At 34.4% G+C, this 27,845-nt stretch overlaps 1 protein-coding gene across 1 annotated transcript in view; it reads right to left on the bottom strand.

The window, feature by feature from the left end:
• Nucleotides 1–27,845, bottom strand: part of TBC1D32 (TBC1 domain family member 32) — a 219,780-nt gene that overhangs the window by 6,406 nt on the left and 185,529 nt on the right. Inside the window, exons 30-33 of the mRNA XM_080805345.1 lie at nt 27,694–27,809; nt 26,786–26,940; nt 18,917–19,057; nt 8,889–9,077 (exon numbers count right to left, since the gene is read on the bottom strand). Of these exons, the coding sequence (XP_080661471.1) occupies nt 8,889–9,077; nt 18,917–19,057; nt 26,786–26,940; nt 27,694–27,809 (601 nt within the window). The remainder of the gene's footprint in view (nt 1–8,888; nt 9,078–18,916; nt 19,058–26,785; nt 26,941–27,693; nt 27,810–27,845) is intronic.

Genomic DNA, 27,845 nt, shown 5'->3' with positions numbered 1-27,845 from the left:
TATTTATTTATTTGGCAGACAGAGATCTCAAGTAGGTGAAGAGGCAGGCAGAGAGAGAGAGAGAGGAGGAAGCAGGCTTCCCACTGAGCAGAGAGCCCGATGCAGGGCTCGATCCCAGGACCCTGGGATCATGACCTGAGCCTAAGGCAGAGGCTTTAACCCACTGAGCTACCCAGGCGCCCCTGAAGCATTTTGTATTTATTCAAATACTTGTCTACCACTAGAATGAAGGTCAGTGTGGGTAGGGACACAGCCTGTCTTTTAACACAGCTGTGCCTGGGACACAGCTGTTGTACAACAGTCGAGTAAGTCAATGAGTGAATTAATAATACCCATAAATCCCTTTGCCCGGTGCCTGGCATTCAATAAGCACTCAGGGTGTTAATGGTTTCATAGTAAGAACATCTTTATTTACTGATGGTCTCTAAAACGGCTAAGTTAGATTTTCTTGATCACGCTACAAATCTATAATTGTATAGATGTTGTTCAACATCGAAGATTACTGACTCATCTGTTTTTCCACCCCTTGACAAAAACATAAGGGAATATTTCACTTAAAATATTATATTACTGTCTTTTCTTGCAATGTCTCAGAAACGTGCCCCTTACAGAAACCAAACTATACCTATGCTTTCAAACATTACTTGTATCAGTTAAAGTTTCCAAAAATAATTTCTAGCAAAAATGTTTTTTATTTTATTTATTTTCTAAATATTTTATTTTTTTATTTGACAGAGAGAAAGAGAGATAGAGGGGGAAGCAGGCTCCCTGCTGAGCAGAGAGCCTGATGCGGGACTCGATCCCAGGACCCTGAGATCATGACCTGAGCCAAAGGCAGAGGCTTAACCCACTGAGCCAAACATGTTAGAGCCACTGAGCCTCTTAAAAAAAAAAAAAAGTTTTTTAGAGCTACTCCAAGTCTTGTAAATCTGGAATATGAATCAAAGATAATGCCTTTTGGGGTGACAAATTATACAAAGTACAAAAAGACTGGGTATGCTAACACTACATGCCTTAGTTTTATGACTTCAGGATCAAGTTTAAGCACGTTTGCTATATTATTTCCCAAATTTAATTATTAATGCATTTGAAAGATGATTTCAAAAAAAGACATAATAGTTCTTTATTAAGTCTGAAGAAAAGTCACTTTGAATAGGTTAAATGGGAACAATGAGTTGACACTTATTAATAATCACCTGGAAACATATAAAAGTTTAGGACAAAAGGTGTAGAACTTAATATACCAAGGTAACTTAAAGGATTTACATGGATATCAAATCTTACATAAGAAGCATCAAATTATATAGTAAGAGTCACATGAAAGAAGGAGTTTTGTGAAATTGGCTCTGCTCTTTACCTTTGCTAGAGATGATTTTTTGTGTAGGACCTTCTTTCTTGGTCAAAGTGGTAGAAAAACAACCAATCTGTAAGTAATGTTTTTTCCAGTATGTTTCTCCTGGGGTGCTTGGTATAATCAGAAATCCCAGAGCTCAATAGCCCCAAAACTATTAAATCTCTGGGGTTGGCATCCTGGATTCAAGTCTCAAAAGTAACATTTTTACATAGTCAAAGGTTTCAAGCGATTTGAGATTTTATACTAAAACCTGGCAACTCAGGCCTGTCACGAAAATTGTTTGGGTAGGTCTGGGGAGGAGTCCAGATATGTCAGTTTTAATAAGCACACTAAGGATCCTCAGGATTAGGGAAGTTTATAGAGTGTGTGTAGCTCTGGACAGAGTACGAGGTTCATAAGTATTTAGGAAAGACTATGTGATTCTTAAAAGATTTTAACTCATATAACCTCACACTGATCATAATGGCTAGAATTAACAACTCAGGAAACAACAGATGTTGGCAAGGATGCGAAGAGGGAACCCTCTCACACCATTGGTGGGAATGCAAACTCGTACAGCTACTCTGGAAAATTGTATGGAGCTTCCTCAAAGAGGTAAAAATAGAACTATCCCAAGAACCAGCAATTATATTACTAGGTATTTATACAAAGAACACAAACATAATGATTTGAAAGGGCACATGCACCCCAATGTTTATAACAGCAATGTCCACAACAGCCAAAATATGGAAAGAGACTAGATGGCCATCAACAGATGAACGGATAAAGAAGATGTAGTGTACACACACACACACACACACACACACACACATATACAATGTAATATTAGTCAGCCATCAAAAACAATGAAATCTTGCCATTTCCAATGACATGGATGGAACTAGAGGGTATTATGCTAATCGAAGTAAGTCAGGCAGAGAAAGATAAATACTGTATGATTTCATTCACATGTAGAATTTAAGAAACAAAGCAGATGAATATAGGGGAAAGGAAGAAAAAATAAAATGAAAACAGAGAGGGAGGCAAACCATAAGAGACTCTTAACTATAGGAAACAAACTGAAGACTGAAGGAGGGGATGGGGGTGGAGGGATGGGGTAATTGGGTGATGGTTAATAAGGAGGGCACTTGATGTAATGAGCACTGGGTGTTATATGCAACTGATGAATCGCTAAATTTAGCCCTGAAAGTAATAATCCAGTATATGTTAACTAAATTGAACTTAAATACAAAATTTAAAAATAATAAATAATAAATTAATTAACTTTAACTTAGCTGAGGGATACGTGGGCATTATGTGATGACGAGAGAGATGATCTAATCCTGGCGGGGTAAATGAGGGAATAGGCATTGATCAGATACAATATAAGAGAACGATCCTGACCTAGATCTGAAGTGTATATCAGGTATTACTATGATTTCCTAAAATATCTACAGGGCTAGAGAAGAAAAAAATGGAAGCAAAGTATATGGTCTAGTTATGGACTCAGAAAAAAGGCCTACATCCTTTGCTGTGCTTGTATACAATCTTTTTCTTCAGTTAATAACAAGAGAAGGATGGGACAGGGATGTAGATATTCAAATAACTGCTATTTTTTTTTAAATGCACTTGCTATGTGCCAGACAGTGTTCTAGAAGTATTTTACAAAAAGGTATCATTTAATTCCTCAACAATTCCATGTAATAGGTATTATTTCACACCTAATTATACAGATGAGAAAACTGAGGCACAGAGAGGTTAAGCAAGGTGTCCAAGCTTACAAAGTGACAGAGCCAGAATTTGAATGCAGGCAAACCCAATGATACAAGAACAGTGAAAAACACTTATTTGCAAACCACAGTTAACATAAAACCGAACGTGTTTTATCTATTCCCTCGGATGATGAATTATTTTTTGTACCATCTATACTTTTGTCTTTTAAAAGCTTAGCAATTCATGTGCTGTTTCTCAGACTGATCGCCATTCCTTACCCTGTCAACATGTTCTGGCAACAGCTGCAGGAACAACAACAACAACAAAATTCCTCTTGACAATTTACTGATTGGATTGAAATTAATTTGATTTTTTTCATAATTATAAATTGATTTTGCCATAACATGCAGGATTTAGTTGAAGCATTTTAATTAAGTATCTTGAGCATTCACAGCCTGATTTTCACTGCAAGGCAATCTTTTCCTAACCTGGCATTTCAGTGACGTTTTTCCCAAGTTGAAATCAATTGAATTCACAAACTAAAACCAAGATCACTGCCAACCTATTATCATGCTAGAGAGAAATGCAATATAGCCAGTTGGCTAAAACAGTGGGTCTTCTAAAGTACTATTAAACTCTTTCTAAACTGGCTTGCTTGCATGAGTGAGTGAGAGTGAGTGAGAGTGGGAAAGAGAGAGAGAGGGGGAGGGAGGGAGAGCGAGAAAGAGACAGAGATGCTCCACTTAAAAAGGGGGGGGGGCAGCTGGGTGGCTCAGTGGGTTACACCTCTGCCTTCGGCTCAGGTCATGATCCCAGGGTCCTGGGATCGAGCCCCGCACTGGGCTCCCTGCTCAATGGAGAGCCTGCTTCTCCCTATCCCTCTGCCTGCCTCTCTGCCTAGTTGTGATCTCTCTCTCTCTGTCAAATAAATAAAATAAAAAGGAAAACCAACAAACTTTAGACTTTTAAGTTCACTGGTATATTTAAGAGTACTGTGCTTATTTTTCTAGAGCATGTTTTTCTTTCTGGTAAGTGTAATGCTCACATATTTTCTGAACCATCATCTGTCACTGATAAAAAAAATCCAGGACCCTAAATCCAAGGACTAAGTAAGCCCTTCAACAAACCTTCAAAGGTTGTCTTAGCTCAGGACTGATCTATCAATCACCACGTGTGGGAGTAATGCACTCATTACACATAATATATAATGCTGCTCTATTATCAAACCCACTTATTTATTGTGTCTACAAAGAAAATGTGAAAAACTCAGAAGACACCTTGCTGATATCATCTTATACCCATGCCGTTCATTTAATCATTTAGTGATTTAGTCAAAAGAGGAAAAATAAAGTGTTTGGGGTTTGAGGGGGGGATTTTGTTTTTCAAGTAAACTTGGCCTGACTATTCATGTTCACCACCTGGTCTAAGAAATTCCAAATCATCTTTTTAATACACTGATCATGAAGAATTGCTCAGTGGGCTATCAGAAATGTAGGCAATGAGTCTAGACTCCTAATTGCCTAATTTAAAATCTTGAGCCTAAACCCAAATGAATACAAATGGGTTAATATTGTTTCTATACTATATGCTTCAGACAGATTATTATTATTCCTAAAGCAATGCTTCTATCATGTCACTCTCTGTTAATAAATGAAACTTAAACCAGGAAAATTTTAACTGCATATTTTCAATCTTCTGGAACCATCCCATTACCTGAAGTTTCTCAGGATAACTGATAATGGTTGAAAACATGTTTGTGGTTTTCAGTGTTTTGGAAACTTTCAATTGGGCCTGATTATTTGAATATATTTATAACAGATGGCTTGTTTTATCTATTTTTATATAATGATTCAATATCCCCCTTTTAAAAAGTTTTATTATGAAAGAAGTATGGACCCATTCTTCATAAATAAAAACAACAACAACAACAAATATACTAAAAAGTAAAAGTCCTCTATTCTACTCCACCTCTACAGAAGCAATCATATTTAAATATGTAGTGTCAGGAGATAACATGTAACCTATATAAGAATAGTATTATGGCTGTGGTTTATAGTTATATGGATAATTACTACTTTTTTTTCACCCTTTGTACAAGTCTGAGATTTCTGGATTAGAAAGTATAAAACACAATTCCCCAGGTTTAATACCTAAAACTACAGTTGAATGAGAAATTTTTAAATTATATAACTATTTCTGACTTGTCTTCAAGGGAAGGAAAAATGAACATCACTTTATTAACCAAAGTTTCATGACTGGTTAAAATGTGAGTAAATGGAAAAGAGTCTATATATGTTTATAAACATGGGAAACAACAGGTCATAACAGTGCTTAATAGAATAAAGGGGCATGTAATATTATTTAAATAAACCATGCTAGAATTTATCTCACAAGAAAAATAACTGCCCACCAAAAGAGGTCAGTGAACTTGAGACCTACCTGTTGGAAATAGAACAAAAAATAAAATGAAGTCCAATATCATAAAGATATTTTTCCTAATCCCTCAGATGAATACAAACAGAAGGAGTAAGGTTAGTTCCAGGACAAGTACCAAAATTAATTAGTTCCTTTGCCAACATGTTCTTAGTTTGGATTTAAACCAATTCAATTAAAATTTTAGTAATTTAAATAGGACTTGAGTAATAACCTTTTCCCCCCTCATTTAAAAGATCTTTAGAATTTATCAAGAAGTAGTCAACAAAGAGAAGAAACTGCAATAAGCACCAACATCAATTAGATTTAAAGAATTTAGTAATGTTTGTTTTTAAATGTGAACAAAAATAAGTTCATCTTTCTCTTATATGTGTTATTTGTTTATTCTATCAACAAGTATTTATTAGGCACCTATTACATGCCAGGCCCTGTTAAAGGCATTAAAAACATATTAGTAAATGAGATAGACAAAAATCACTCTCCTAGTGGAACATACACATTATACTGAGGAAGACTAACAAAAATATATATTAAAAGATTTTGGCTACGACAAACACTGTAAGAGAAACTGAAGTGGGATAAAAGGTTAGAGAATCACAGGTTAGAGGATATTGTAAGTGCTTGGGAAAATTTCAGACTCTGAAATTCCTATAATTGACCACGGTAATAATGAAAGTGTCACTTACTAAAAAGAAACCCATATTTTGTCCTCAACATAATCCCCATTTGTTTAACCATCCCTGTTCTCCAAATTACCTCTTTCAGATAATTGTTTTATTTTTCTACATAAGTTTTCCTTTCACGTGTACAATCATTGTCTTGGTATATTTTTTCATTAAAAATGTTCCTAAGGAGGGCCTGCATGACTCAGTCGGTTGAGCGTCCAACTCTGGATTTTGGCGCAGGTCATGATCTTGTGAGATGGAGACCCATGTCAGGCTACCTGCTGGGCATGGAGCATGCTTAAGATTCTCTCTCTCTTCCCTGGCCCTTCACTCCCACCTTGCTCATGCTCACTCTCTCTCTAAAAAAAAAAAAAGTCCCTGAGCTAACATTCTAGGGATATATGTAAAAAGTTTGAGACCTTTTGAATTCAGTATTTATGAAATAAAAAAAAAAAATTTTTAAAGATTTTATTTATTTATTTGACAGACAGATCACAAGTAGGCAGAGAGGCAGGCAGAGAGAGAAGGGAGGAAGCAGGCTCCCCGCGGAGCAGGGAGCCCAATGCGGGGCTCGATCCCAGGACGCTGGGATCATGACCCGAGCCGAAGGCAGCGGCCCCAACCCACTGAGCCACCCAGGCGCCCCTGAAATAAAAATTCTTGATAGTTTGGCAATCTTGAGTAATCAGAGGCATTTATTTATAGAAAATCATGATTAAAGGGAAAAGAGCTCTGAGTGGTAAAGAATGATGGTAACATTAAAACCACAATGAGATACCACCTCACACCAGTCAGAATGGTTAAAATTAACAAGTCAGGAAATGACAGATGTTGGTGAGGATGCGGAGGAGAACCTTCCTACACTGTTGGTGGGAATGCAAACTGGTGCAGCCACTCTGGAAAACAGCATGGAGGTTCCCCCAAAATAGAGCTACCCCATGACCCTGCAATCACACTACTGGGTATTTACCCTCAAAATATAAATGTAGTGATCCAAAGGGACACCTGCACCCCAATGTTTACAACAGCAATGTCCACAATACCCAAACTATGAAAAGAGCCCAGATGTCCATCAACAGATGAATGGATAAAGAAGATGTGGTATAGATATACAACGGAATACTATGCAGCCATCAAAAAGTGAACTCTTGCCATTTGCAATGACATGGATGGAACTAGAGGGTATTACACTAAGTGAAATAAGTCGATCAGAGAAAGACAATTATCATACAATTTTACTGATATGTGGAATTTGAGAAACAAGGCAGAGGATCATAGGGGAAGGGAGGGAAAAATGAAACAAGACAAAACCAGAGAGGGAGACTAACCCTAAGAGACTCTTAATCTCAGGAAACAAACTGAGGGTTGCTGGAGTGGAGGGAGGCAGGAGGGATAAGGTGGCTGGGTGATGTGCCATGGGGAGTGCTATGTATCGTGTAAGACTGATGAACACAGACCTGTACCCCTGGGGCAAATAATACATTATATGTTAATTTTAAAAAAGCAAAAAAATGATAAAATTAATTAACATAAATTACTTGTTGAGCTAGAGAAAATCTAGCAAAGGACAAATGCTGGTTTTGGTGTATGCATATATATGTGTATTTGTGGGATGGTGAGGGGAGCAGGGGGAGGGAAACATTTGAGGGAATCTCTCAAATTCAAGGAGAGATTTTAACTTAGGGTTGGAGTTCCATCAGGAATTGCACACAGGGATGTATTTATATAACCATATTTCTTAAAGTCCAGAGCTTCAAAACTCACATTATTGTGACATAGAAAGCAAGTTATATCTTGTTTTAAAATATTAACTTACATAATGTAGTGACTTTTTATTTATTTTTTTTAAGATTTTATTTATTTGCCAGAGAGAGAGAGAGAGTACACACAAGCAGGCAGAGAAGCAGGCAGAGGCAGCGAGAGAAGCAGGCTCCCTGCCGAGCAAGGAACCCGATGCGGGACTCGATCCCAGGACCCTGGGATCATGACCTGAGCCGAAGGCAGCGGCTTAACCAACTGAGCCACCCATGTGTCCCTGTAGTGACTTTTTAAAAAGAACGTTATGATAGAATAATCTTTCATGGAAATGTTCTATAAACATAGGTAAAGGTTTAAAAAATGCAGAATATGAAGGCATAGGAAATTACATTAAATGTTTTTAAAATATTTCAAACCTCTATCTTAACATAGTAACTTGAACTTTTAGTAACTAGATAAGATATAAGGAATATATAGAGATTGATACAGATATAAAATACATCTTGTGGGACAGCACACTGGCTAACAGCTTAGCTCCTTCACACTGCAGTCCCACCACTCCCAAGTGCATCATCCTGAGCAACTTAAGTTGGTGCCTCAATTTCTTCATCTCTAAAATGAGAATAATAGTACCTACTTTTTTTTTTTTTTAAAGATTTTATTTATTTGAAAGAGAGAGAGATCACAAGCAGGGGGAGAAGCAGAGGGAGAGGCAGACTCCCTGCTGAGCAGAGAGCCATACGTGGGGCTCGATTCCAGGACCCTGGGATCATGACCAGAGCTGAAGGCAGAGGCTTTAACCTATTTGGCCACCCAGGTGCCCCTAGTACCTACTTTTTAAGGTTGTTTTCAGATGACTGTCGAGAAAAGTGTCTGACATATAAGCATCCCATCAAAGTTAGCTATGAACTCTTTATTTTTTTAAGATTTTATTTATTTATTAGCTATGAACTCTTAACCACCGTTTTCCCTCTAAAATTACTTACTTTCAGGAAAACTTGCAGATCTTGAGTCTGAGTGTGCTGCAGAATGTCTTGCTGCAGATGTTTGAATATAGCTATACAGATATATACTTGATAATCAGGACCAAGGAAAACACAGGTAGCAATATAATGGCAGATTTCTATCCAATCCAAATAATTCCAAAAACACTGAGTTATCCATTGTAGACAAATCTAGAAAAAAAAGAAGTCACTTCATTAGAAAGCTTATAAAACCATATTTTTAAAAGGCAGTGATCACTAACTCACACAAAACCAATGAAGAGCTTGGCATATGATCCAAATAGAAAGACATCCTACATATTAGGATGCTTCATCTACTTGCCTAATGCATGAGAAAACTTTCATGGCCTAGGGACTCGAAACTTAGAGTAAACTGATGATGTTCCCACTGCTCATTTACCTATTGCTAAATGCCTTCTTTATTCATACAGTCCTCCTCTTACCCACAACAGCAGTCTGCTCTCTACAGATAACAAATGCTAACAGATCATTTTAATTCAGAGATGGGAGTTTCTTCTACCCTACCTTTAATCACAGAAGTATAATTATGCAGATGACAGATTGCTAAATGTTGTATTAATGCAAATGGACTCTTGCTGAATCAGAAAATAATTTAAACCAAACAGGACTGTATAACATAAAAACTGGGAGCTAATGTAGAAAATAATTTAAAAGTGAGATTTTTACAAAAATCATTTATCTTACTTTCTGAATAACATTCAGATTGTTTAGCTTATAAAAGGAATACATGCTTATTGAAGGAAAAAATAGAAAAGATTAAAAAAAAAACATAGTAACAATGGCACAGTGGTTAACACTGCTAACATTTTGGTACATTAATGTTATGGGTGGAACTGTGTCTCTCCCCCAAAAAGTATGTCCAAGTTCTAATCAACCCACAGTACTTGTGCTTGTAACAATATTTGGAAACAGGGTTTTTACAGAGGTAATCAAGATAAAATGAGACCACTTTAGGATAGGTTAGTCCTATCCTAATATGACTGGTATCAGATAGGGAAAATGTGAACAGAGAAACACATACATACAGAGAGAAGATGAAAAGGCACACATGGGGAATGTCATGTGAAGACAGAGGACTGGAAAATGGCATTTACAAGCCAAACCATCTAAGGCTATTAGAACCTAGGAGAGAGGCATCAGAGAGTTCTTTCCCTAGCACCTTCAGAGGGAACACAGTCTTGTTAAAACTTTCATTCTGGACTGCTCCAAAACAGGGAGTCAATAAATTTCTGTTGTTTTAAGCTACCCAGTTCATACTATTTTGATACTGTGGTCCTAGGAAACTAAGATAATTACTTTCCAGTATTCTAATTTTCATTTATGATTTACAAATTGCCAGTGAAGAAATATTTCCTTTGCTGAATCTCTCTTTTACTTTTGTTTTTGGGGTGGGGAGCCGGGAATGGGAACAGATCTCAATTATCTCAATTTGTCACAGATCTAAAAAAAAGATGCAGAAATCTTCCTTTTTTGTTCTATTATTTTATCCTTTAAAAGATATATTCTTGAATACTTTCTAAAACTCAGTTTGTATAGATCTGATTCAATTTTGGGGAATGTTGATTCTACCTTTAAGTAGCTTGAACATGGTGTATTAGTCTGCTCGGGCGACCATAACTAAGTAGCACAGACTGGGTGACTTAAAAACAGAAATTTATCCTCTCACAGTTCTGCAGAAGTCCAAGAACACAGTGTTGGCAGGGTTGGACCTCTCTCCTTGGCTTGTAGATGGCAGTCTTCTATGTTTTCACCTGGTCTTCCTCTGGATATCTGTGTCCAAATTTCTTCTTTTAAGGACAGCAGACAAACTGGATTAGGGCCTACCCTAATGTAATCTCATTTTAACTTAATTACTCCTTCAAATATAGTCATTCTGAGGGTAGTGGTGGTGAAGGTTTCAACATATGAATTTTGGGGGTGGGGTGACACAATTCAGCCCGTACCAGACGGTATTAATGAATTTTTGTTTTTCCATGTGTTATTACTTATGTCAACCAGTAACATTATTTGCAGATATTACAGGCATATCTTTTCATCTCATTTTCTACTTGCATTTCCTATTATTGATAATGCCAACTACATATCACCTATATTTTCTTCTGGTTTTTTACTGCAATTCCATTCTTAGGGAAAATTTTTTGCTTTATAAATATTATGACCCCATTCTATAATGCTCAAAATCTAGTCATAGAGCCTATGAGTTAACTCAGTATTGAAATTTTATCTATGAATGTCCAATGCTATCAACAGGCAGAGTGTATTTAATTTCCTTTTCTCCCAACTTTAGTCTTAGCACTAATAGGATTCTTCTCTCAGATCTTGACCTGAAGGGTCAAGGGTCTGCTTGGCATGCAGAGTTCATTACCAACCTTCTATTGCCCACATAATATGGCTCTACTGCACTGGGGAGAAAATATCTTCACTATTCTTACTTTGCTAGATAGGTTGAAGCACTCATTTTTTGAGAAGTAAAACTTTTAATTCCCTTAATGCACTACTGCCAGGGTTCCGTCTCTGTTCTTTGCTATAGCTAGTAAGGCCAAGCAACTTATGCCATGCTAGGTTAATAAAAATGAGTCTCTGAATGAATTAAGGAGAAACAAACGAAGAGTAGAAATTAGTACAAATGATCCCACAACCAGAAAAACCAGTGCCAGAAAAAGCAGTTCCCATTCAGTTGTCAGTTTTAGGCAAGGGTGAGTGACATGTAGACAGCGATGAGGGGGTCACAGCTTTTGACTGTCTTCTTTTTCAGCAGTCTTACTGCCCTACAGGTTGGACGGTGTGAAACTGCTGATCCTCAACTATTTTGATCTTGAAGTCTCACAACTTTATATGGTTCAAACAAAGATATCTGAACATAAGACATATGTAGGGAAATATTCACTTTTATTGGTTAAAAGAAAGTCACCCCAGAATCTGCAATTAGTTCTTTCTTATACATAGTTATTAATGCAGTTTTCTGGTGCTTACATACATTCAAGCACTGTTTTATTACATTGTCCATTTTTATTCCATTAAACGGAAATAATGCCTGCCTTTTTCTATGTATGGGAAATTTAGGAAAGGAAAATGATTATAACTGAAAACACTTTGAAAGTACACAAAGCACTATATAATATTACTCTATAACAAAATACAGATGTTTATTTTCATTTACTATTTATCAAGTACTTAATATACAAACAAGCATTATAATTTTTAAGTAAACAAAAGACATTTAGTCCTTGCTCTCATAGAGTTGACACTCAAAGGGGAGATGTGCACTTTTTTAATATATGTCCCTCTTCATTTGGCAGAAATTATATCAGATATTCCGTGTGCAAGATGGTTCAGAATTATTAAACTGTAATAGAATTCTAAAATCGTATTCCCCTAGAAGAGTGAGCAATGAGTCACAGTATTTAATCCTTAAGTAAATAACTTCTCTATAGAATGCAAAGGTTTGCAAATCAGCTAACAATCTAGAATTCTAAAAGGACAGAGGAAATAGCATGTGTCTAAGCAGAATGATAAACTCATAAAACACTTTTTTATTATGGAATTTTTCAAATATATATATATATATATATATATATATATATATATATAAAAGGAAAAGCAGTTCATGAACCAGGCCCATCACAGATTCGAAATTTTGATTGGGAAGGTTCTTCAGCACATCCCGCCCCCCCCAAATAGGATCCCCTTCCTTAAACTTTTTAAAATAAATAGATCATAAGTTGTGATGAATTATATGTGTTTGCTTTAAAACATACAGAAAATCTGTTACCAGCGGCATCAGTTTTTCTTTTGATCTATCACACAAGACAAAAATAATCTTAGAATACCAGCACTACTACAAGCAATATAATTACTTAAAACAGTATTTTTGCTGTTCTTTGTCTTTATGCAACATATCACTCTACTCTTACAGTCAAATTACTGTGTTTTAAAGTGATTTAAAGTGATAGGTTATACTATCAAATATGTACTGTTGGGTTCATTTGCTTCAGTTTGATTTTATATTCTTAGGGACAGAATTTGTTTATTTTGTTGGTTACATGTATCTATATCACCATATGAAATATTTAAATGATTCCAAAGTAAAAATACAAAAGTAAGGTATATTCCTTCACTCTTCAGCTCATTCCTTCCTTATCCCTATAAGCAATCGTTTAAAAAAATGTGGTATATTCTTTCATGTTTTTAATAAAACATATTTGTACATGCATTTGTATCTTTAGTCTTTCTTATATAAATGGTAACATACTAAACACTCTTTTTCTTCACCTTTTTAACACTTAACAAAGGATCCTGCATATCATTCCAACACAATATACCGAGGTATTTTTCTTTCTTTTTTTTTTTAAAGATTTTATTTATTTATTTATTTGACAGACAGAGATCACAAGTAGGTAGAGAGGCAGGCAGAGAGAGGAGGAAGCAGGCTCCCTGCAGAGGAAAGAACCCGATGCGGGGCTCGATCCCAGGACCCTGGGATCATGACCTGAGCTGAAGAGGCTTTAACCCACTGAGCCACCCAGGTGCCCCCAGAGGTATTTTTCATTTTTACAACTGCATGGTATTCCACCAAGGATAAACCATAATTTTTCAACCAAGTCCCTTTCGATAGACATTTGCAGTTTTTAGTCTTTTGATACTAAAATCAGTGCTATAACAAACAACTGTATGTATTTTCCAATTTTTGTCAGATAATTTGACAGATTAAAATAATAAATTTAATTTGATAATTATGATTAATTTTATAATTAATATGATAATTCGATAGATTTCCATAAATGAGACTGCTGGGTTAAAGGATAAATGCATGTAAGATTTTGCTAGACACTGCCAAATTCCCCCTTATAAGTCCAAAAAATGTACTGCATTTTTAAAACTAAGAATTTGAGTTCTTATATTCATGGAAATATATTAGTAATGAAATAGTTTACAAAGAAAATGAAACAAACTAATTACATTTGTTTTTATAGTAAACCAATGTTCCTTAAACCAATTACTTTTAAAAACATTTAAATGGTGTTTTAGGCTTACAAGGAAAGAAAATCATTTGTATGATATACATCAAAATACACCACAACCTTCCGAGGAAATTTTGCTCTTCAACCATACTTAAGCTTCTAAAGGACATTAAGATGTAACATTGAGATAAACATAATTATTTTATCTGAGGAAATTATTCTCACTTGTATCTAGATTTAAAAAACAATCTCCAAAAAATGCCATAAGAATTAGGTAAAAAAAGTTTGGTTAAAACAATTTTTTAATGGATACCTGATTAAGTCAGAATAAGTATGAACTAAATGACCAAGCTTTATGATTCAAAGACAATGTTTTTAACAACTCCTCTGGCCCTTATTTTATTTGCTCTCACCAAAGAAAGAATATTAGCAAAAAAAGAAAGAAAACTAATTTCAAAATCAAAAGATGTGGCTTCAAGTGAAGTCCTTGCTGTCAAGGTAACTTCAATAAGTCAGTTGACTGACTTCACGGATTCTGAATTTCTACTTCTGTCTCATGAAGCAGTCAGAATTTTAAGTGAGATAAGCTCTAGAAATACATCTTTATACTGCATAGGGTTGTTACACATAAGAGTATTTCTGTTGTACTTCTAGGCAAGATACTGTGTATCACACACCCAAAAAGAACCTGTAGATAAATCAGGCACACATACCTTTAAGGAACTTTCAACTATTAAAGAGGTAAAGGACAAAATAACTATTCCACAGGGCAAGATAAAGATTTCTACCAGAAGTATAGAAACAGTACACAAATTCAAATCTACTTGTAGTTCATTAAAAAAAATTTCCCAGGTGCCTGGATGGCTCAGTCGTTAAGCAGCTGCCCTCGGCTCAATTCATGATCCCAGAAGCCCTGGGATCAAGCCCCGCATCAGACTCCCTGCTCAGCAGGAAGCCTGCTTCTCCCTTTCCCACTCTCCCTGCTTGTGTTCCTCCTCTCCCTGTCTCTCTCTCTGTCAAATAAATAAATAAAATTTTAAAGAAAAATTTAAAAATTTCCATTTGGACCAACATAAAGAGTAAGTAGTTGACACAAAGATGTGGCAAACAGAGAAGGAAGGTACTATTTCAAAAGGCAACATCAGCAACATGAGAAGAAGGAAAGCCCAGGGAGATAGATATATATCTATATCTATATATCTATATCATCTATATCTATATCTAAGTCTACATATATACATATAGATATATATATGCATTTATGAATAGGAGCATGAACAAGAAACATTCTGTTTTGCATTTATATAATTCTGCACTTGCAAAAAATACAATGTCACAAAATACAAAATGTAAGGATAGTTGTTTTTTTTTTTTTTAAATCCAGTCTTCATGATAGGAGGAGAAAAAAACAGCAAATGAGAAAAAACCATGAGGTTTTTCTAAAAGTATATTCAGAGGATTATCCATGTTAGCCCATTTGCTGACACAGTATAGTACATAATGATATGCAAAATAATGACCCCCAAGGAATTATAAATCATTAAAGATATGTGGTACTTCTTAAGCTAGGAAAGTTAAATAAAGTACAATAAGGGAAGTGTTTTACCAAAGGATAAAATTCATCAAAATGTTAATTAGAACATGTGATTTTTCTGTTCATTTAAAAAGGAGGACTACGTATTTGAATTTCTATTTTCTACTCTGTCACTCTTAAACTCTAATCAACACATATTTCTGTTTTAATTTTTTTGTATTCTAGTTAAACATATATTTTTACTCTAGAGATATGTGTTTTTTATTTAGCAACCTACTCACAAATCCTTCATTAATCAACCAATCCCTTAGTGTCTGTAAATACACAACTTCAAAAAGCACTGCTCCTAATTAGATCAAAATGAATAAGCTTTGAAATACAAAATCTGTATCCAAACGACTACTTAAGAACCTATACCTATTCGTTACTTAAAAGTTGTTTCTTATTTTATAATTAGCAGTAAAATGGCATATAGTATCAACAAAGCAATGATATATACTTAAGGCACAAAATGATTAGCTCACATCAGGAGCCATTAAAAAGGCATTTTTACATTAACTAAGTTACGAAACATAACAACATCACTGCTTAGAAATAATGCAGTGGGTTTTATTAGATAAATCTGCTACATATATGCAAGTTCAAATTGATAAATGCCAAAATGATAAAAAGGTATCAAATTGATACAGTGAGGCCAGAGGTACTGCAAGTTTTTTCCACAGTTTGTGATAGTCCATTTTAAAGTTAAAGGATGTATGTTAGAAACTAATAAATGACTGTAGACATTAGACAATATACATTATATTACTCAAGACTAGAATGGCAAAAAGAGCTCTCAGGAACATTTTGTTACCTAGATTGGATTTTTAGAAGAGTAGAAAGAATAGATTGTTGAGCTTATAGTAAACATTTAAGTATCTATTTCCAGCAGAATTAAACATTTTATGATTCAAAATTCCCAAAAGTATTTAGGTACATGCTAAGTGGGAGCTACAACTAGGCAGGAAAGAATATTCTTTTTCATTACACACAATTCCTTGTTATATTTAGACTTATTAACTTCAGGAAATTTAAAACTCAACAAGCACAGTAATCAGATGCAAGTAAATGTAATTACATGACATAAGGGCTCTTCAAAATAAGTATAAAGGCACATTACCAAGAACTATATTGTGTAGTTAAGAGGAAAAGATTTCCAGGAGGACAAATCCAAGGAAATGCAACCATTGTTTACTATTAAGAAATCTATCAACGGTCACCTAAACTAGTCAAATAAACCCCAAGATCAAGATAATCTTAACCCTAAAAGAACTTGTCAAAATTCAACATTATTATTTGATTAAAAGAAAGGAAACAAAATTCAATTTTTACATAAAGCAGAAGGATTCTTCCATACCATGACAGGGAATAATTCTCTTAATGGTAAAATACTAGATGATGTCTTAATAACTGTTCAAGTCTAAAATAAGCAAGCCACTATTTAGAATTATTCTGGAAAAAATAACAGAATTTAATTAAAAATGAAAGAGAAAATACATTACAAAGTTGTAAAAACACAAATCTAGAAAAAATATACAACCTAATGATTATACAAAATTTAATACCTTTACTAATTATTAACAGTAACCACAAAGGAAATAAAATTGAAAAAGAGATTTCAAGCTGCATTAATTAGAACTATCTGTAATAAGAAAGATACTACACCTATATGGGAAAAAATAGACAACTTCAGTAAAATATAGTACAAAGAAAATAAATGGAAAAATTACTGCATTCCTAGACAGGAAGGCTGAGTATGGTAAAGACATAAACTGTAAACTACTTTAAGAAAAGTGAACATAATAGCAATTTAAATTTTATCCTAATCTAAATGCCCAATTTAAACCGGGAAAAATCACTTTAGAGGTCACATAAAGAAATCAATAGAAATAGCTGAATTAGCTTTTTCAGGGGGAGTTAGGAAGTGTATGATAGATTGATTCTTACCAGCATTAAGACATAAGAATGTAAGAAGAAAAATGTAATAAATAATACAATAGTAAATACATAAAAACACTAACAGTAAATAAGTCAATAATAAATTACAGTAGTAAATAAAATACATAACAGGAATTAAAGAGATCTGGATAGTGGGCCACTTTTAAAGAACATACAAATCAATAAGAAACATGCTAAGACAGGTAGGCAATTAAGAAGATTCAACTATTAACTAGGCTATGAAATTATAGTCAACCTTGCTAATGTTTAAAAATGACAAAACTTTAGAAGAGAAAATGCTACCTATTAATCTAGCTATTAGCTTTGAAAAAGCCTAATACCCAGACCTGAAGAACAGATACTTTCTCCATTTCTGTTAGAAGAGTAAGATCAAAGCAAATTGACAACATGCGTCAAGAGTCTTAAAAGTGTTCATATCTTCTGGTTAAGTATTTTCTACCTTCTGGAACTCTGACTTACAGATTTAATTCTAGGGGTATCTGGATGACTCAGTTGTTAAGCATCTGCCTTCGGCCTTGGGTCATGATCAACCCCTGCATGGGGCGGGGAGCCTGCTTCTTCCCCTCTCCCACTCCACCTGCCAGGCTCCCTCTCGCACTCCCCTTGCTTGTGTTTCCCCTCTCGCTGTGTCTCTCTGGGCCAAATAAAAAAAAAATAAAATATTTTTTAAAAAGGTTCTTGAAAAAAAAAAAAAGATTTAATTCTAAATTATAAAAAGGTTTAAGCTCTAAAATTTTAAGTTGTAGCCTGCTTATACCAGTAAGAAACAATTCACCTCTCCACCAATGAAGGACTGCCTATGCACAGGAGGCACTCCTGCATATGACAAGCATAACTCCAGGCCCTAGAAAAATCATTACTCCTTTCCAGATCCCAAGAGCAGAAATAGAGAGCTGGGTTTTTTTGTTAGGTTAAGATACAGTATGTCAAATACCAGATGTTCAGTGTTAAGAACTCTTACCCACAGTTACCTCACTTAATCCTTACATTAGCCTTATGAAGCAGATACTATCTCCATTAAAAAGCCTACATGTCACAGACCTCCAGAATGTCTATGTCCTTGAACAGCTTAAGTTGAACTTGAAATTTAAATGCTAAGGATCTACTATAAAGAAATCTGTATATTGTAACAGACCTACAGGAAAAAATGCAATTTAGAAATTTAAATAGAAAAATATGAATACTTACAAAAAGGATCTTATTAATTTAAATGTATTTCCTATATTTGAAGAGAATTTAATTTTTTTTTTAAGATTTTACTTATTTGACAGAGATCACAAGTAGGCAGAGAGGCAGGCAGAGAGGGGGTGGGGGGAAGCAGGCTTCCCACTGAGCAGAGAGCCTGATGCAGGGCTCCATCCCAGGACCCCGAGATCATGACCTGAGCCGAAGGCAGAGGCTTAACCCACTGAGCCACCCAGGCTCCCGAAGAATTTAATTTTCTTTAAAGACACTGAGATCTGGGAGTTGAAGAAATGCTATTTCTTCTGGCTTACCTGGGATGGTGCGAAACCAGACATGTGAAAAGCTGAAAACACAAGTGGCACCTCCACCTTCAGGAGCATTTCAATGTAGTGAGTGCTGCAAAAATATACTGGATGGATGCCAGATTGTATAGTGTCAGTAGCTAGGTATCTCTGTATAAAAAGGAAAAATTGAGAATTAATGAACATGCAACTAATGTAAAATAATCAAATCAACTTACCTAAATATTTTGCTTTGAATTGCTACTTCAAAATTAATGTGGTGGCCTAACAAGTTACTGCAAACATTGTAATTATGTAAGTTAAAAAGTCAGAATGTTACAAAGACCATAGAAAAAATAAATCTTAATTAAGGCAATATTTATACCTTCCAAGACAAAGAAATAAAGTTAATACTGTAATTCAATGCCTGTGGAATGAAGGGGATGGCTGTTGCGTGGAAGAATAAATGTACAAGTACACAAATAATAAAACTTTACATTTTAATACTTGAGCGTACATCTGTATGCTTGCTATCTTTGGCTCTGGCCAATGATTCTATCACATTAAAAAGTTTTAGTTTGTTAGGTCTTTGGGATATTTGCATAGTCCCTTTTTTTCTAAGATAACATTAACCTATATCTGAACTTGAGTTACTAATAACTGAAATTAGGAACTCTGTAAAAAATTTATCACGAAACTGGGAAAAACGCATAATGCATTCCCATCAAAGTTCTTAGACCAGCTATTTTGTATATATTTCTAAAATAGTTACAAATTAATCTTATATAAATTATATATTTTATATTTATTTATATGTCCATTTATATATGTGTGGATATATACACACGTACCTTACAAACTTGCATTTTTCAGCAACTTCTTCGTAAAGTTGGTTATATTTTTAGTTTGGCTCTTAGGTACAATTTATGTCATCATGATTGCTCTATAATTCTTCAATGAATGTTACTATAAATACAATATCTAACCACAACATTTTAAAACAAATAATAAACTTGGCAGGTATCATTTTGTGTCAAGAAAAACTGACAGACTAGCAACTATACCCAATAGACTTATACTAAAATTTATATTCAAATTAGTTCTGAAGAATACATAATTAAGAAACTTTCAGAAAGGCATTTATGTTCTTTACCAGGTAACTGTAATAAAAGGAAATTAATGCTTTTAAAGTAAAACAAATCAAACTTACATATAACAATTATATATGAGTTAAAATGAGGATTTATTTCAAACTTTATTACTAAAGTGCTCTTAAGGATTTAGGTTTGAGTTATATACTAAAATTTCTGAAACCAGTGAGATGATTTACCAGTGATTTTCCTGTTTTATCATTCATCATCATAAAGGACAATTTATCATTTCATAGGAATATATCATAGGAATATATATGTAGAAGTATATATTTTATGACAAGTTCTCAGAGATACCTTGGAGAACACATTCACAAAATAATTTTATATACTGATGACTGGAGAAATACTATAGCATATTAAGTGGACATCTTACAGCCAACCTCAGATGAATGTCTAGGACAAAAAATAAACTTTCTTTTGAGTAGTTAAAAATAATATAAACTAAGGGGCACTAGGATGGCTCAGTCAGTTAAGCATCCAAATCTCGATTTCAGTTCAGGTCATGATCTCAAGGTCATGAGATCGAGCCTAGAATCAGGCTCAGCACTCTGCAGGGAGTTTGCTTGAGATTTTATTCCTCCCTCTACTTCTCCCTCTGCCCAAATAAACATCTCCCTCCCACCCATCCCCGCACACATGCACACATGCATTCTCTCTCTCAAGTAAATAAATCTTTAAAAAATATATATACACATGTATGTATTTATACACATATATTTTAATATGTATATACTAATGTATATGTATACACATATATAAACTGAGAATCTGTATCCTTTATCTTCTTTTATGAAACACACACTTCACTAATGACTACTTGTCTAATAGAACTAATGAGTTTAATAGATGCAAAAAAATCAACTTATACATATATATTAATTTTCAATGCAAGCTTAGGTAATAATTTTCTGAATATATGTAGAATAGTAATGCAAAAAATGTATGTATAAGAAACAGTTCTTATACAGTATCATTTCTATGTTGCACTGAAAACAATATATTTGGAGTAGGTGTATTTAGAGATGAAGATGAGACTAATTACACTCTTGGGAAAAAACAAGCTATTATGTAATGGAGTCCCAAAGCTCAGGCAAGAGTTCTTCTACTCTTGTAGATTATCCTCTCTTGGAAGAAATTATGCCATACTTTTTTGTAACCAACATAGCTCCCAGCACCAAGCCTTGCACAGAGTAGATATGCAACAAATTATTGACTGAATTACAAGAAAAGATGTTAATGATTATACATTGTAATCATAGTACACTCATTTATAATAAAAGTTTTATTAATTGGTCTATTAATTGCCATTACATAACTCTAATTTATAGTAAATAGTGTTCATAAAACCAGATCAATAATAACTCTAAATCACCTAAATACAACACAGTCTTCTAACTCATCTAATTATAAAGCCTGTTTGTTATACTTTTAGTGTTTTGATGTATTTTGCTTAGTCACAACTCTCTGAAAAGATGGCAACTCTTAATAAAAGTAACTCTAATAAAATTCAGAATATAGGATTAAGCACAACACATGTAGGAAAACAGTATTTAAAACATCATGTAAGTGACATAACATACAAACTATGCTAAAACTGTGAAAAAGAGTATCAGTAAAAACTTTTGGGTTGGGATATACTAGTAAGCATCGTAACACGAAGCAAGGACTTTATAAAATAACATTCTTTAGAGTATTTTATTTTAGTGATTAAAAATGAAAGATATGTGCCTTCAAAAACGGACTGTGTAAGCAGTCTTTTGGTTTTTCCCTTCCACTATAGGTAGTTCTGATGAGTCACTCCAATCCCGACACTAAGAAAAATCTAATTCCAAGTTGCTATGGGAATTAAATAGAAAGACCTTGTAAGACAAACTCTCCAAACCAGTTTAAATGGGCCCAAAGTGGTCCAGTCCAGTCCTTCAGTCTGGGGATTGGTGTGCGGAGAATGGGCCATGCTGACTGGGCGATGCTGCAGTCAATGTGTGCAGCACGTGGGTCATGCAAGAGGGGAATAGAAAACATTTTTTCTTAACTCTGATTCTATTATTCTAGAAAATAAATCTTTCTCCTCTCCAGGGGGGAAAAAAAAAAGCACATGGGAAAATGGAATCTTTAAATACGGCTCTAAGATTTAAAGTTATATATAAAACAATGGGGTTTTGACAGTAGATTTCTGTCCTACAAGTGACTGGTCACGTGATTTGCTATTGCTAATGCTGTGCAAATGGTTACAAGTGTGCCAGGACATGCTGATGGTTGTAAAATTTAAATCTAAATGTACATTTGAATGGTATTAGAATTGTTAACTCTAAACTTCCTGTGTTAACTGTTTTTTATTTTATGAGGAGTAAGAGAGGAATAAATATATAGATCCACACACATTTTTATATATATAAAATATATATAACTCTCTGATGCTCTTCCTGTTGAACTACACCAGTTCATTTGACTATTACTTTAGCTTGATTCATAATCAATGGAGCTTTATCTGTATGTGAATGTGAAATAGTTCAGTTTATATTTGAATTTAATTTGTTCTCCTTTTGTGTATTTTTTTTATTTCTTTATTTATTTTTTTATTTTAATAAACATATAATGTATTTTTATCCCCAGGGGTACAGGTCTGTGAATCGCCAGGTTTACATTTTTCACAGCACTCATCATAGCCCATACCCTCCCCAATGTCCATTTTCCCCCACCACCCTCTCCCATCCCCCCTCCCCCCAGCAACCCTCAGTCTGTTTCTTGAGATTGAGTCTTTTATGGTTTGTCTCCTTCCCAATCCCATCTTTTCATTTTTTTTTTCCTACCTCCCCCCAAATCCCCCCGCCTTGCATCTCCACTTCCTCATATCAAAGAGATCATATGATAGTTGTCTTTCTCCGATTGACTTATTTCACTAAGCATGATACCCTCTAGTTCCATCCACGTCGTCGCAAATGGCAAGATTTCATGTCTTTTGATGGCTGAAGAGTATTCCATTGTGTATATATACCACCTCTTCTTTATCCATTCATCTGTTGATGGACATCTAGACTCTTTCCACAGTTTGGCTATTGTGGACATTGCTGCTATAAACGTTCGGGTGCACGTGCCCCTTCAGAGCACCACGTTTGTATCTTTAGGATATATACCCAGGAGTGCAATTGCTGGGTCGTAGGGTAGCTCTATTTTCAGTTTTTTGAGGGACCTCCACACTGTTTTCCAGAGTGGTTGCACCAGCTTGCATTCCCACCAGCAGTGTAGGAGGGTTCCCCTCTCTCCGCATCCTCGCCAGCATCTGTCATTTCTTGACTTGTTAATTTTAGCCATTCTGACTGGTGTGAGGTGGTATCTCATCGTGGTTTTGATTTGTATTTCCCTGATGCTGAGTGATGTGGAGCCCTTTTTCATGTGTCTGTTGGCCATCTGGATGTCTTCTTTGCAGAAATGTCTGTTCATGTCCTCTGCCCATTTCTTGACTGGATTATTTGTTCTTTGGGTATTGAGTTTGATAAGCTCTTTATAGATTTTGGATACTAGCCCTTTATCTGATATGTCATTTGCAAATATCTTCTCCCATTCTGTCAGTTGTCTTTTGGTTTTGTTCATTGTTTCCTTTGCTGTGCAAAAGCTTTTGATCCCTTTTGCGTATGTTTTTACTAACAGAAGGCATTATGTGGTTGTTACTTTTATTATAATTATTGCTTCAGATTAGGTATTCCTATAAGGAAATAACTGATTTTTTTATCTTTCATAATCTGTCATTTTATTAAAAGCTTTTATGTTAAAATAAGGCAAACTCTGAATCTTGATAAAATTCCATAAAGAATTAGTACATTATCATTTAGGAAGTTGTTTTCTTTTAAGAACAAATAATAATGAAAGACAATTCAATACAGTCAATGCATTAAAGGATTCTTCTGATCTCAGCAGCTTCAAAGAAAAAATATTTTCAAATTATTTATCTCACATGAGTAGATAGTTTATAAAAGTTTAAAAACTTCAAATTATTTCATTATGTCCTATATTGCTCATCCAAGGTCAGTTTTTTCCACCTTTTTTTTTTTTTAAATTTTATTTATTTATTTATTTGTTAGAGAGAGAGAGTGAGCGAGCACAGGCAGACAGAGTGGTAGGCAGAGGCAGAGGGAGAAGCAGGCTCCCTGCCGAGCAAGGAGCCCGATGTGGGACTCGATCCCAGTACGCTGGGATCATGACCTGAGCCGAAGGCAGCCGCTTAACCAACTGAGCCACCCAGGCGTCTCATTTTTCCACCTTTTGATGCAATCTGCTTACAACATTCTTAAGAATGCAGAGGATCAACTATCTTTTAAATACATTTTTAAAATAAATAAATAAATTTTGAAAAGTAATAAAAGCTTACTGTCCTTTACATATTTGTATTTATATATTAATTCATACACTCAACACCTATTTGTTGAATTAATTACTACTGGAAATAGTTTGGGACACATTGGTAAACAAAACAGAAACTACTGTCCTCCTAGAACTTACATATTTAAGTGTTTAAAAAACCAAACACAGAAATTAAGCAGCATATTAGGAACTGACATAGGCTATGGTAAAAGAAACAGGGTAATAAGGTTGAAGAATGTGGGACTGGGGCACAGGCTGAAGCTTTTTTGAGGTTGATTATAATAATGAGATTGAGCTAAGGAAGGTAAACTAAAGCCAAAGTGTCTCACCACAACTGCAGATTAACTTATTTTATCAACCTGCATAGGAAGTATCACCGCAATGTTTGAGACCAATGGAACAAACAAAATAGAAAAGGGATTACTTTTTAAATAATGTATTAAGATTACTACTGAATGTATTAACAAGTGGCATAGAAAAACCACTAATCCATAAAATGATTAAATCAAAAACATTTAAATCATAGAGTTGTGACTACAGAAGCATTAGTAACTACATTTAGCTAACAGCTCTAAGACAAAATCCCTGAAGAGGAATATTAGCAGAATGTTATTTTATAAAGAAGCACTAAAACAAATTCCTGGTAATGAAATAATTCAACTTGGTATATTGAAAAGTTGAAAAGAAAAAATGATACTATGTAAGGCACTTCCTAGGTGTTCACTGATGGTACAGCTGCACCAACAGAAAGGTGTCAAGGTGTCAATGGTGTCAACACCATATTCAATGATGTTATCAAAATAAATCTAAATAAATCTAAAAAAATATAAGCTGCCTGATTAAGTCCTTCCTGATGGGAAGAAACCCTATTAGAGCACAACATCACTGTTATGTTAAAAAATAAAATAATGTCTTATGAAAAGTTTATAGATTCAAAACAAAAATGCAACCTTACAAAATTATGGTTAAAAAAAGTTGACTGGTGGGACACCTGGGTGGCTCAGTTGGTTAAGCGGCTGCCTTCGGCTCAGGTCATGATCCCAGCGTCCTGGGATCGAGTCCCACATCGGGCTCCTTGCTCGGCAGGGAGCCTGCTTCTCCCTCTGCCTCTGCCTGCCACTCTGTCTGCCTGTGCTCACTTGCTCTCTCTTCCTCTCTCTCTCTCTGACAAATAAATAAAATATTAAAAAAAAAAAAACTTAAAAAAAAGTTGACTGGTGATATCTGACAGTGTCACAATCTGAACACTAAGCTAGAAGAGTTAAGACTAGTGGAATGCAAGTATCATTTTCACAATACTTGACATGAAAATGTATGATTGGATTCAAAATCTATATTCATTATCAAAAGATTTTTCAACAGTACATTTGTAAATGGAAGAAGGGAATATCTACAATTTTTAAAATCTTCATGTACAATTTAAAGAATTATTCAAATTCTGGTTAACAGAAGGAAAATAGTTCCACTGATTAAACAAAAACTGGCACACATTCTTTTGCCATTTGCTTCTGCCTGTTCATGTGAACAAATTTTACATTTGCTAAAGTATAAGAGCTAGAAATTCTTATTCAGGAATTATGTACAGCTATTTTAAGCAAAAAAATGATAAAATTTCAATATTTATAATATATTCCTCCTTGATTCTTTGCCTTTATATTCCTTATCACATATACTGTGAAAACATGTAATACATGCTTTCATTGAATGCCACATATTCTCTCAATCCATTAACTTTATCTTTGGGAGTAATGTGATTGCACTGTCCACATGCAGTATGTCGTAGGAGAGGTTTGGGAAGTGTGAGCCTAACTTGTATAGTAGACAGTGTCCCCAGGTTGGAGATTTTAATGGCAGTAAGTAAAACAAAATACAGAAATGTTAGTAAACTGAGGGATGCTCTTACCTCTAAACTCTAAGATCTCATGAAGCTAATAAAACCCTTTAAAATACACCATAATACTATAATCAAAATCATCATAGATTTCCAAACTCATCATAGATTTCCATATTCTGTATAGAATACGTTTACAATTTTGACTTATTTTCTTATGTTGTAATTTAACTGACTTTTTCTAACAAAGCAACAATTAAAAAAACATTCAATAGCTCTTTTTACTTTTTTTTATAATTTACTAGATGACACGTTTAAAATTTAATAATCCATCTATTATCACTAATCTTTCATTCAGTTACCTTTAAGTAAGACACCAAGCATTTGGGAAAATGTCAAATCTGTATCTTCAAAGAGAATCAGTCAAAAAGCATTCAGGTAGAAAATGAACATAAATTATTACAGAGCTCTCTACAAATAAGATCCCAATGAATTTAAATAGGATCTGCCTTAAAATTTAACACACTCATTTAAAGACAGAGTAAAAAGTCTTACAGAAATATGAAGTCTTGGCAACCAAAGGAAAGCAGAGGTCAGAAGCCTGGAGAACCGCTGAAGAAATCTCAGTGTTTTTTCTTTGTCCCCCAACATTATCATGAACAAAGAGGATACAAACCAGTCATGGCCAGCATAAGTCCCCTGCAGGCAGACTGAAAAACACAGTTAAGGAGTTTTTGCATATTTTGTCTTACAAGATGAAATATAAGAACTCTATTAATATTCATTTCCAGGATCCCTATCAGGAAAGAGATACTGATACTTCAGTCTTCATTTTATCTTCAATCAATTTATAAGCCAATGTGTTGTTTATTTATATAAGTAGAGGAGGGCAATGGCACTAGCAAATGCAGAAAAAAATATCTGTTTTGTGGCAACACTTATTCAAGTCATTAAAATCATAGTACCTTCTCTTTCTCTGGTTTAGGTTATCTGCTAAATTACTAACATAATCAAATATTTAAAAATCCATATATTTTTAGAATTCAGTAAGGCAAATGGCTTGTATACTTTTTTCTCTTCAAGTCAAATCTATTTCTGAAAAATAATCAATTCAAGTAAAATAAATGTATGTTCTATTGTTATTCTAAATTTACTAACTCTAGAATATTCTTATTCTAGATATACTAAACCTATTTTTAAAAAATTTCTTATATGTATCTGAAAATACAGCCAAATAACTTTAATTACTCAGTTTAAGATTAAATAAGTAAGACTGAATTTAGTAATTACTACCCAATTTAATAAAATTCGTATTTAAAATACAGAATACTATAAAGGTACATCAACGAATCAGCAATATAGGTTAAAGTATTATTTTACTATAAATGTGTTAAGGTACCTTATCAAAGAACTATGAAAAACACATAATGTTCAACTGCTGTGAATCCACTCAAAAAGGATATGAAGAGAAGATTTAATGGGAGCTTGCTGCTGTTTTAGGAATCTCTCACAGTGCTTGAAAACCAAGGTAAGATCATTTTCTGCGCTGTCTTTTAACAGGTTGAGGAACTTGCCATATCTACATTAAAAGCCCACAAAACATGCAAAATGAAAA

This window comes from Martes martes (assembly GCF_963455335.1).
Source record: "Martes martes genome assembly, chromosome: 6".
In the NCBI taxonomy this organism is placed as follows: Eukaryota; Metazoa; Chordata; class Mammalia; order Carnivora; family Mustelidae; genus Martes; species Martes martes.
This window is presented reverse-complemented; position numbering and strand designations above follow the sequence as displayed.